At 37.4% G+C, this 13,420-nt stretch overlaps 1 protein-coding gene across 1 annotated transcript in view; it reads right to left on the bottom strand.

Moving 5' to 3' along the window:
• The window catches only part of LOC140519182 (uncharacterized), a 237,613-nt gene that overhangs the window by 15,502 nt on the left and 208,691 nt on the right, over positions 1–13,420 (bottom strand). Inside the window, 4 exon segments of the mRNA XM_072631982.1 lie at positions 717–882; positions 927–986; positions 988–1,169; positions 1,172–1,408. Coding sequence (XP_072488083.1) covers positions 717–882; positions 927–986; positions 988–1,169; positions 1,172–1,408 — 645 coding nt within the window.

Here is a 13,420-nt window from a genome sequence, read left to right on the forward strand (position 1 = left end):
CTTTTAGTTTCTTTTTTTTTGAAAACCATGTTCTTTTCAGAGTTTCTAGACTACTGTATTTATTGTTGGTATTTGTATTAATGTTTTTAGGATAGCATTGAGGACACAGATTCACTTTCAACTTTTAACTCCTCAGTCTTCCTGGACATTCTCAAATCAAGCATTTCTGTATTCAATGTGTTGTTCATTAACAGATTTAAGCAAGTATGTGAGGCCAAGTATCCTAAAAGTAACATTTTAGAATTGGAGTATCTAAAGTCAGATTCATATGGTACGCATAGATGACACACCCAACAAGTTTGGTAGCAAAAAAGAGAAAACAAAAGTTAGCCAGAAGGAGAAGTAATATGAGATTTAAAATAAAATCAATTTTAAACCTTTATGGGGTTTACTGCCCATACTCTGACTCTTTTGATTTAAGAAACTGACAAGTCTGACTGAAGTTTTGCTCAAGATCATTATATTCTCAGAATTTCTCTCTGGCATACCATCTTTGATGCTACTACAAAAAGTTTTCTCCCACACACTTTATAAATAAAGTACCTCTAGTTGAGGTCTTTTGATATAGAGAAACAGATAAATGTCTAGAGACCTTCCCACATTCACAGAGCTTTTTTTCCAGTAGAAATTCTCATGAATAGTAAAGGATGAAGAATTTAGGAAATGTTTTCCACGTTTATTATGTTTTTAGAGACTTTCCACTGTATGAGTCATACTTTGTCTTGTAATGCCACTTCTGTGTTGGAAAGTTTTCCCACATTCACTGCATTTATAAAGGTTTTCTCCAGTATGAATTCTCTCATATTCAATGAGGGATGAATGTTTAGAGCAGGTTTTCCCACATTTATCACATTCATAGGGCTTCTCTTCAGTATGAATTCTCTGGTGTAGAGAAAGAGATGAATATCTAGCAAAAGCTTTCTCGCATTTCTCGCATTCATAGGGCTCCTCTCTAGTATGAGTTCTCTTATGAACACCAAGGGATGAAGGATTTAAGAACAGCTTCCCACATTCACTACATTTATAGAGACTTTCTCCTGTGTGAGTCAACTGATGTCTCATAAGGCCACTTTTATGCCTGAAAGCTTGCCCACGTTTATTACATTCATAAGGCTTCTCTCCAGTATGGATTCTTTCATGTTCAGTAAGAGAGGAATGTTTAGAGAAAGCTTTCCACATTCACATTTATATGGCTTTTCTCCAGTATGAATTCGCCTATGTATAGTAAGATATGACTGGTTCAAGAAGGCTTTCTCACAATCTTTACATACATAAGGTTTCTCTCCAGTATGTGCTTGCTGGTGTCGAGTAAGATTACATTTCCAACTAAACAGTTTCCCACATTCCTTACATTTAAAAGGACTCTCCTTAGTGTGACTTCTCTGATGTTGAGTAAGATATGAGTAGTCAAAGAAGTATTTCCCACATGTGTGGCATTCATGGCCTCTATCTTTAGTGGGGTTTTCTTGGTAGGTGATTAATATTTGAATGGAATCTCTCTCATGGGAAAGGGATGTTTCTCAGTCTTGTCTTTAGAGTTTTCTTTCTATCCAATGTGCATTCAGGTACATAAACTCCGTTAAACACAAGGTCTAATGGAACCATTACTACCCCTGGTGTTTCTATTTCTTCAGAAATATTTGGCTTTGGAGATGACTTCTGAGGCTCAGGTCAACTTTTCCAGTCTGAAACCAAGAAAAGAGATAAATAACAATTTTTTGTGTGGGAAGAAAGGAAAATGCTATTGTTGAAAGAAAATAATGAAATTGAAAGCCATGCCAATGAGACAAACAGCAGGTAATTTAGAGAGAACCATAGGATCAAAGATTTAGAGATGGAAGGGAACTTAGACATCACTGATTCCAAACTCTTCATTTTATAGCAGTTATATGCTCAGAGTTATAAAACTAGTTAATAAGTGTCTGAGGTGGGATTCAAAACCAGGTCAATAACAAAGTTATCGTCTATTATGCCAAGCTGCCTCTCATTAAGGAAGCTAGCTCACTAAGTAAGCTGATCAGAGGACCCATCCAAGAGTATACTAAGGTTCAACAGAGAAACAAGTTATACAGAGGAAATGCTGATGAGTAGGAAGTCAAGGAAGGAATAGGATATAGGACAGAATTTGGGAAAATTAACTTTTAGTGACTAGGGAATGGTCATCCCAGGAAGGGGTAAGGATAGAAGAATATCTGGTAGGTGGTAAAGGATACACATGAAAAGGGAAGAAGATTTATAATTGAAGAAAAGGTGATACTTCACATTAGGAAAAAAAAGGAAAGCTAGCTTTCTGTCCTGGGTTGTTAATGAAACTAACATTTGCAGTAGGTCTTGAGACCATTGAAAATAGCCCATTTTCACCAAACTGCTAAGATACACTTTCAGTGATTTCTATATTTCTGATTCATAATCACTCACCTGAAGAATTTTTTGGCAATTCTTGTTCTTTAATTCTTGGCAGATTAAGAATCCATGGCTCTTAGACTTATTCTAATTGTAAGATCACATCAGGTTTAGATATGGAAAAACCTATTTGTGGGGAAAGAAATATTAATATTAGTCAATATTTATATAGCACTTTAATGCTGTAATGCTTTGCATAAACTGTCATCAACCTTGTGAGACAGGTACTACAGGTATTATTATCTCAATTTTCCAGTCAAAGAAACTGGTTTAGAGAGATTATGACCTTCCTTCCCATGATAAAAGTTATTGGTCTAAGGACAAAGAATTGTCTTAGAAGTCACTAGTCTACACAGACCCACTCATACACAGATTCATCAGCACCTTATAACTTTCTGATCTTTCCATTCACTCCTTACACTTGTATGCAACACTTTCATACTTATTGTGATAGAGATGACATTGCATGTCACAGTAGGAAAATATCACTAGATCATCACACACTGAAAGCATTCTCATTATCAGACTCTGAGGCACCTCCAATCCCCCCCCTTTTGGCTGCCTTCACATTCACAAGGCTCTCAGAATTTTCATCTGTGTTGGGGTGATAACCCCACAGTCACAGAGTTCCAACATAGAATTAATCTCTTGCCTCTTCCATGCATACATCCATTCTTAGCTCTTTGCTGTACCAATTGTTCATTCTCTTTTTAACCTCTTGAAAACAAAGAATTCTATTTCTAATTTCTTCATGACTCAAATGCTACACATATCTTCGTGTTGCCTATCCCTATTACTCAAGTAAGGGAACATTCTAACTGCTTTTTAAAAAGCTTTTAAAAAATACTAATAAAAAGCAATAATCAAAGACAGATATGCATACATAACCCTTTCTCTTCCTCTAAGTATCTGGCTGCTTTACCCTGGCAATGTCTACTCTAATATTTTGCCCTCAAAAGCAGAGAATGAAAACATAGACTCATATAATGTTAGGTCTGGAATGTTACAGATCACTGAGTTCAACCCCCTCATCTTAGAGGTAAAGGAAGGTAAAACCCAGGGAAGTGAACTGACTTGCTTATGATCATATGGCTAATAAGCGACAATGATGAGATTTGAGCCCAGGTATCTAGAGTCTTCTTTTGAGAACACCAAACTGCCTCCTTTTCCACAAAGAAAATGACAGGAAAATCCAGAGAAGGAAGAGATTTCTAAAGGAGGTTCATTCTTTGTATTTCCAGAAAACTGCCATTAGCATTAAGATCTTGAATGAAAGGTCTTGACCTGCAGAAGCAAAGGACAGGGAAGATATAGTCTTATGACCAGAACTGTGAAGTTGCCTGTTTTCAACTCTATGAAGTACTTTCACCTTATATTGGAGCCAAAATGCCCTTTTTTAGTCTAATGATATTAAAATTCTTTAGTCAGAGCCATGAACCAATGAGCAATTCAGAAGTTTGATAACTATCATCAATTCTCTTTGATAGACCAGTAGCACAGAAATGGCAGACCCTTCCACATCTATACCACTAATACCACCGGTCCTTGCCTGGCTCCCTTCCTTTTTATGAAGCCTCTTCAGCTCAGCCATCCATGGCAATATGATAGTCAACAACTGTTACGAAGTCACCTTATAGCTATATGAATGGGAGAAAGGTGGTAGTATAAAATAATCTAGTCCTTTCATGCCTGGAAACAGCTAGTAATGGACTGAGGGGGGTTGCCATCTGTTCACAATGGGTCGAGAAGACTTTGAGACCAAATCCCATCCGTAGTGAATTAGTCAATCAACAAGTATTTATTAAACACCTACTATGTGCCACAGATTGTTCTAGGTGCTAGAGATACTGAGAAAAAGAAAAGAAAAGAAACAGTACCTACTCTCAAGAAGCTTACAACATATACACACATTATCCATTTCAGCTAGGGTATGTGTGTTTGAAGGGGAGTAATGTGCAAGAAAACTAGAAAGGTAGGTTAGGGTTTAGTAATGAAAAACTTTAAATGCCAAACAGAGGAATTCATATTAGATACTAGGGGGATTCCTATAATCCCCCCCAAAAAAAAGACTTGTCCTAGGTCATAAAGTGGAAGAGCTGGGATTTGACTCTAGGTCTTCTGGTTTGAAATCCAGTGCTCTTTCCGAGATGCCAAGTTGTCTACCCCAGCTAAGTCTCTTTCACATTTATATCAGTATTCTTTGATTTGATACTATTGACAAAAAAAAAATAAAACCAAAATGCAAAGAAATAATTCCATCTCTTCTATCCCTTCGCCACCTCCCCAGACTTCCTGAAGGGCAATCATTCCTTCAGCTGTACATACCCACAGTCTGGAGTCCAAGGTGATTCCAGGAGTGATGTTGATGCCTGTTGCCCAGATGCCATGATGTCTGTCCTCAGAGATGATGTAGGGCTGGTCAAAGACTTTTCTCTTCACCTCCAGCATGAAAACCACTTTCTTAGTTTTATCTTTACCCTGGTAGTAAAATTATCATCTTCCAAATTTTTTAGCTTTTAGAAAAGGTTGGGTTTTTTCAGTGATTCTGTGTAAGATTCAGAATTCAAAATAGCATTGACTTGGTTCCCTTTCCTGAGGAAACCCATTCAGCAGCCTCTGGTCTCTTAGGGTTGAGCTACTACTGAGGAGAATTAGAGAAAATAGCTCACCTCTGAAAGAATCTGGTCATGTAGACTGGATTAATGAGATGGTCTTCTTTAATGAATATAGTCAGACCCTCTTGATTCAAGGCTGATTTCCTCACTTCCACAGTTTAAAATTCAAAACATAAGGTACTGCTTCATTCACTGTAATGAATAGGTTTGAATCTTATCAAGTAGGCATATAAATAATAGCATGCAAACTGATTTGACAAGAAGTAGTAGACAAGGGCTTTAGAAAGTCTTTTGGGAAGCTGTACTCTTAATACTGAACTGACTGCTCTTTCCTCTTCTGGAGGTCAGAACAGAGGGGACCATAAAAGTACCTCATTCTCTGTGCAAGCAGAGGTGGATGGCTAGAAATCTACTCTTATTGTCAACTAGAGATGACACTAGCAATTTTTTGTTTTGTCTCTTTTTCTCTGTGTATATGCATTAAGAGCTGGAGGGAAAATATCACTGATGGGTGAGCACAGGGAAGGTATCAAATGTTTATTGAACCCCCCTATACATAGAGGAGAATAATTGTGTTCTATTTTTACAATTATTATTAAGAATTCCCTATTTGATGGACATCTGCTTTGTTTCTAGTTCTATGCTACTACAAAAAATACTATCATAGATATTTTGGTATATATGGAAACTTTAAGTTCCCTAGGTCAAAAGATAAGACATCCTAGTCACTTCATTAATATAATTTCACAGGATAACCAGACTAATTCACAGTTTCACCAACAGTGTATGTCTTTCCATAACCCCTCCAACTGATGCTTTTCCTCTTGGCCTGATTTCTAGACATGGTTTTACTTTATACTACTTTTGATAAGTACTTCTCTTACTATAAGTTATTTGGAACAATCTTTTATATTGTCACTAATACTCTGCAATTATTTCTTTGAGAATTGTTTGTTCATATAATTTAACCACTTTTCCACTGAGAAATCGATTTTATTCCTATATGTTTGTGTTAGCTCTCAGATAGCTTGAATGTCAGATCTTTAGCAGAGATAGGTGATGCAAAAGGTGGTTTTTTTTTTATCTAGAACAGCTTGCTTCCTTCATTATTCTGGTTGTACTGAATTTGTTCATACAAAAGCTTTTCAATTTCTTGTAAACAGAATTATCTATTTTATTTTTTGTAATGGCCTCGTTCCTTTGATTGGTTAGGAATTCTCCCTCTAGTTATGGCTGTTACCTGATGTAGCTCTCTTTTCATTTTTTTAATAGTATAACCACATAACCATTTTAAGCTTACAGCCTTATGCTGTGAGACATTGATCTAAGCCTAGTTTCTACCACAGTGCTTTCCAGTTTTCTCAGCAGTTCTAGCCAAATGGGGAATAAGTAGTATTTATAGCAGCATTGTTTTTGTGATAGCAAAGGCCTAGAAATAATGGGAATGACTATTGGTTGGGATAACTAACCAAATTGCAGTACATGAATGTAATGTAATATTACTATACTCTAAGAAATGATAAGTATTAAGAATACAGAGGAGAACAAGAACTTATATTAATTGATGAAAAGTAAAGTATATAGAACCAGGATAACATATACAATGAAAACAATGGAAACTGGAAAAAACCAAAAACATCAAAACTGAAGGTTGTACATAATTATAATGACCAAAGTTGACCCTAAAGATGAGAGATGAGAATGTACCTCCTTTGAGGAGATGAGACTGGAATGCAACACTGAACTTTCAGACTCAGTGTGTTGGTTGGTTTTGCAAAACTGCATTTTTTTCTTCTTTCCTAAAAGGCATAACTCAGTGAATGGGAAAGTGGAAGGGATATGTTGGGAAATGAAGGTAATGTAAAAACAGAAGGTGACAAAACACAATCTTAAAAATATTTAAAAAAAGAAAATAGACATAAATCTAAAAAGAATTTTATTGTCATTCTATAGGCATTATATAGTATGGGAGACCTCAGTCTGAATCAAGTCAGACAGTTCAGTTTTCCCACACCTTATTCTAGCAAAAAGCTAAAAATCACACATGAAATGAGATCTATCAATTGGGGAATGGTTAACACAAATGGTAGTATATGAATATAATGGAATATTACTATTTCACAAGCAAAGAAAAAAAGAAAAAGAATCCATTAATAACCTCTCCTGAAAGAAATCCACAAAAGAAAAGTCCCAGGATTGTCATAACCAATATCAAGAGCTTCTACGTTAAAGAAAAAATATTGTAAGTATTTGGAAGCACCAAGGAACCACAATCAGGATCACACAAAACCTGGAAGCTTCTACTATAAATTAAAAATCTTGGAAAATAATATTCCAAAAGGTAAAAGATATAGCCATAGGACATAGAGTAACTTAGTCAGAAAGTCGGAGTACAATCCTACAGGGGAAAAAAAATTAACCTTTAATGAGGCAGAAAAGTTTTAAGCATTTCTGATGAAAAGAAGAGAGTTTAGTGGGTATTTTAAAATGCAAACACAAGACTCAAGAGAAACCTAGAAAAGCAAATTGATTTGAGCAACTGGGACTGTGACGAAATGCTAACATCCTAACAGGAGGAGAAACAAACGTCCCGTTAGTACTTTTATTTCTTCAAAGGGTATTAAGCAAGTTAATTATGAAGAAGAGAGGACCTGGGGACAAAGCGCTTCTGCTCTGAGGGTCTTCAGAAGAGAGACAAAAAAGGCAAGAGTAATACACTGATAGAAAAAAGAGGAAGAAGGGAGCAGGATGTACTATCTCTCATAATTGGGGTTCATTATATGAATCATATTTGAGAGTTTTATACACTATTACTCTCTGTGTTTGATGATCCTTAAAAGACTACATAGTATGTTTTTCACTGAGTAAATAATTTCCCCTCATGGTCCATGTGCTTGATAGCTCTACTAAACTGCTCTTAAACAAAATCATGCCTTTATATTGTGGGGTTCATTTTCCAGGTGTTCTAACGTCCAATGCCTAGGCAATCCTGAGTACCTGAAATGAAGTTTCTATAGTTCTCCAGCATCACATCCTTGTACAGGTTCCTCTGAGTAGGGCTTAGTTGTCCCCACTCCTCCTGGCTAAAGTTCACAGCCATATCCTTGAATGTCACTGATTCCTAAAGCCTTGCACCCTTGTTTTCTGACTCTGGCTAGGTATCTCTATCCACTCTGCTGTGCTGCTTCTCCATTTATACAGTGAAGGAAAACATCTGATTCCCTTCTGCACTTACTTCATAAGTAAAGATTTTTTAAAGTGATCTTAGGACAGAAAACAATACTATCAGAGAGAGGCATGGTGCAGAATTCCTCAGGGAGAGGCATGGTACAAAAACAATGAAAACAGGAGCAATTCAGACCAAGTCACAGCCACCTCCTCTTCAACTTTCCATTTTGACTACTCTCACCTCTGTCCATAAGCCTTTGAGTAAGATTCTCTACCATGGTCACTACTTTCTCACTGTTCTTGGGATATTCTACTCCCATCCAACTCCTGGACCATGATGGTCAGGAATTCCTCTGGTAGTGAGAACAACATAACCTTCTCTGTGTAAATACCCAGTCTCCACCATGGTCAGATACTTTCCTGGAGTGGGTTCAATGTCTGCCAAGACCTTGTTCCCTCTAAGTAATGAAATTATCTCAAGGTCTACTAAATTTATCTTCAGTGATTCCATACCTGGCCCTGAATGTGGTCCTTGTCTTCTGCATCCACATTTTCCCATAAAACCTGATTTTATAGCAAAGAGACAGGTTCTCTCTACCTTGGACTTTTGGGGAGGTAAAGAGAAGGGAATAATGGAATACAGTGACCTCTCTTCCTAACAGAAAGCCAATCTCCTTGGATTATACAGCAACTAGATCAGTGTGCTTTCTGTCAAGTACTGCTAGAAGTAAAAAGAAGAGGGACAATTGGTATTAGAGATATAAACCAAAGTTACTTAGCCTGTCCTCAAGGCTCTGCATGCAAAGGAAACCAAAGGATCCTAAACACAGAAAATAACTGAGTATGTGAGCATCTGATAGCAACATGGCACTGCTACTTGATAAGCACCAAGTTCCCAATGTTGCTACTTAATAGACAGAGAAATCTGCCCATGTGTAACACATGTAGAAACCAAATACTGACACAATCCCTACTTCCATCATAAAACTTTACACAAACCACAACCTTCCCAATCAGAGTCAAACTGCTATATCTGGCTAAGATACAGACCTGTACGTTCTCTTTAAACCCTCTTATTTCCTCTTCTCTCACATCTTCATTTTCTTTGGATAACCTTATCTTGTACTTCACCGAAAAAAAAAATTAGATCAGTCAGTAGCAATTTTTCACATTCCCATCTTTACCTCAAAGACTATATATACTCTCATTCTTTCATTTGGTCTGCAGTGGAAGAAAATGGCAGAGACTAAAAGTATGTTTTATTGAATGAGATCTTTTGCTTTTACATCACTGTCTAGGGAGAAAAAATCCCACCCAAATGCCCACCCAAAGAGTTCAACTTTTATAGATCCTGATGTCATCCAAAATGTCAATTATCCCTGCTGTCTTTGCTGTATCTGTAAATTTACTGAACTCATTATCTTTGCTTTTATCCAAGTAATGGAGCATTGTAGTACAATGGAAAAAATAAAAAACCTTCTGATTTTGAGCTGAGAACCTCAGTTTAAAATCTTGATCCTTGATCCAAATCCTATACCTCTTTGACCTTGGGCAAACCTTTCTAGGTCTCATCTATAAGTTAAAGAGATTGGACTAGATGACCTCTGAGGTCCTTTCTAGCTGTCAGCCTATGATCCCACATTAATGTTAACTGATTAAAACATTAAACAGGACAGACCATTATAGTTCCTTGAGGTACTCAGATTTCCTTTCAGGAAAACATACAACCATTAATTTATGAAACCACTCCAAAACTCTTTGCATCCAACCGTTTGGCTGGTTTTGAACTCATCCAGACCACATTAATCTATTCTGTCCAGAAATGTGCTAAAGGATAGCACATCAAAGACTTTGACAAATGCTTTGCTTTGTAGATAATCTATATTTACCTCATTTCTTTGATTTATGTACTTATGTTTCCCTGTGAGAAAGGAAATGAGATTAGTCTGGCACAGGGGTGAGAAACCTTTAGCCTTGAGGCTACATGTGGTCCTCTAGGTCCTCAAGTGCAGCCATTTGACTAAATCCAAACTTCACAAAACAAATCCCCTTAATAAAAGGATATGTTCTGTAAAACTTGGATTCAGTCTAAAGGCCCCACCCAAGGACCTAGAAGGCCGCAAGTGACCTCAAGGCTGCAAGTTCTCCACCCCTGGTCTGGCATGACCTGGTCTATCTGGTGGAATCAGGGAAAAGCTTCAAGGAGGAGGTGGCACGTAAGCTGACCCTGAGGGAAAGACTTTCCTGGTAGTTGTTCCTAACTCTCTGAAGAGTCTTCCTTTTCCTCTCCTTCCTCTTCCCACCCTTGTCTGTGGATGTCTCACAAGGCTCTACTCTCAGTCTGTTGAGAACACATCTCTTTATGTACATATCTCTCAATACAATATAGTAAGCTTATATACTTTCATGACTTCAATTACACTTTCTATATTGATGAATCCTAAATAACCTATACTTTCCTTCAAAAGGAGAAATAACTCTAAGCCCTCTGGCAAAACAAATTCTCTAAATTCTAAGCTCTTATAGAAGGATACGGAGAATTCTGTAAGGGACCAGAATTGTAGGGAAGACTTCCTATTGGAGGCTAAAGAATGACCAAAGCATGTGATTACAGATACATTAGGAAAGACTTCAGAGCCAGAGGTACAGTGATAACTAAAACTATGTGAATGGATGTGATCTTGAAGGAAGAAAATATAAGAGAAAACTGAAGGCAAAACCTTGGAGCACATATTTTGGTGGAGGTAGGAGGAAAAGGGGCACAGAAATGATCAGAGAGGTAAGAGGTAAACCAGGATGGTGTAACATCATAAAAGAAAGTCAAGAAAATACAAAGTTTCTGGGAATTGGTGGTGTCAAATGCTATGAGAGCTCAAGTAGAATGGAAAGTGAGAAAAGGAAATGGGAGGCATTTTTTACAGACTTAGTGGTACAGTTAATTTTTGTTTAATACATAGTCTTGTGTTAACAAACTAGCAGTAGCACCTTATTTGTGACAGCTGACTCCAGTTACATATGGCTAAGGTAGTACTTCACTAAGATAATATTACTAATACCTAGTGCTACCTCCAAGTTAATGGTATTGAGCAAGAAGAAGGTAGTGCTGACATTTCCTAGGCAGAAGTGTTAAAAGTCTCATTAGAATTATCTGTAAAAGAAAGGTAGACAACTAAGAGAAGCATCTGAGACCAAAAGAGAAGGGGTCAAAGGAGAACTAACATGTCATAAAAGGAGAAATGCAAATTATTTACAATCATATGGAGGAATGCTCCAAATCATTAATAAAAGAAATGCAAGTCAAACAACTCCAAGGTTTCATCTCACACCAAACAAACTGGAAAACATAAGAAAAGACAGTACTAGTCCAGAGGTGGGGAACCTATGGCCTCAAGGCCACATCTGGCCTTTTAGGTCCTCAAGTATGGCCCCTTGACTAAATCCCAAACAGAACAAATCCCCTGAATAAAAGGATTTGTTCTGTAAAACTTGGACTAGCCAAAAGGCTGAACCCAAGGACCTAGAAGGTCACATGTGGCCTCAAAGCTGCTGGTTCCCCACTCCTGTCCTAGTCAATGTTGGAAGGGATCATGGAGAGCTAGGCCCACTGAGGCATTTTGGCAAAACATTCATACAATCACTCCGGAATGACCATATCAGACCAAAGAAAAGACACAAAAATGCCCATACCCTTTGACCTGTAGCTTCTACTTTTAGTTATAAACCTCAAGGAAGTCAATGAAAGAAAGCCTCCATAATAGCTATCAAAATATTTATAAAATGTTTTGTGGCAACAAAGAATTGGAAGCAAAGTAATGCCACTGGGTCAAGGAAAGGCTAAATAAACTGTAGTAAATTAATGTAATGGAATACTACTGGGCTGTAAGAAAAGACCAATATGATAACTACGGAGAAACATGTAAAGACTTACATAAGTAATAATAAGCAAAGCCAGAAAAACAAAATAGCAATGATTTAGGTAATGCAAATGTAAAGAACAACCATGAAAAAGTGAAGCTGAATATTGCAGAATTATAAAGACCAAGCTTGTCACCAAAGAAGAGAAGACATCTATCTCTCTCTGCTGAAGTACTGCATGTGATGTCAGAATTTGGGGGATATGTTAATTGATTTTGCTGATTTTTTTTTTCTCTTCCAAAACAATTCTTTCTTATACAAGATGACAGTCTGGGAATGGAGAAGGATGGATACAGAGGGAAATCTAGGTGATATAAAGCAAAAGGTATCAGTAAGAATCTATCATTTAAAAAAATAATTTTAAAAGAACTTGTCTCTAACTTCTAAACTTCTAATTAATAGGTCAGTTCATAGATGGGTAGAATATTGATAGGAAGAAGTGAGATGAGAGGGAGACAGCATGAAAACATGGGGAAAAAATTGAATTTTGAGTCAGAAGTAATCCATAGTATGTGATCATGTGACAATCAGCAAGCCAACGGACATTTTCTGGCCTCAGTTTATTCTTATGTAAAATAAGGGCAAGCGACTTCACAGGCTCTCAAAGCAGTCCAGTCTCCCTTGCGATCAGCTCTGAGTATTAGAAAGTTTTTCCTTGCATCAAATCTAAATTTGCCTCTTTGTAATTTTCAACCCCTGCTTCAACTCCAGCTTCTAGAGCCAAACTGAACAAGTCTAATCCCTCTTCCACACATGTCCTTCAACTGCTAGATGACCTCTATGTTCCCTTCTGGCTCTAAATGTAGGATCCAAGGATTTTGAAGGTCCTTTCCAGATTTTCTTTTTGATTGTGAACTTAATATCTTAAGATTTACAGAACAGGGAAGGGGGCAGAGCCAAGATGGCAGAGTGATAGAAAGCAATGCAGTGAGAGCTCTTCACAAATTCTTTCCAAAAAATATAGATAATGTACTAGATTGAATCCTGATGGGAAATCCAGGAAAAGTCACAGTGAGTCTTTTGTCCAGCCCACTTTGACACAGGGAGACGGAAGTTTTTAGACACTGAAGACAGAAGCAGCATGCTATTATACTTGGAGCTCTCCAGTGCTCAAGGAGAGACATTCACTAGGGCAAAAAGGTCTCGAACTCAGACTGGGAAATCTCCAGATATAAACCAGGGCACTGCAATGAGGACAAGTGTCAACGGGCAGCTTTGTCACCCATAATCCGGTCCCAGGTCACAGATCCAGGGCTGAATGCCTTGGGCAGGGTACGGAAAACAGAATAAGCTCAGAAACACACAGCAGTAGCAATAGC

This window comes from Notamacropus eugenii, chromosome 1 (genome assembly GCF_028372415.1).
Source record: "Notamacropus eugenii isolate mMacEug1 chromosome 1, mMacEug1.pri_v2, whole genome shotgun sequence".
NCBI lineage: Eukaryota > Metazoa > Chordata > Mammalia > Diprotodontia > Macropodidae > Notamacropus > Notamacropus eugenii.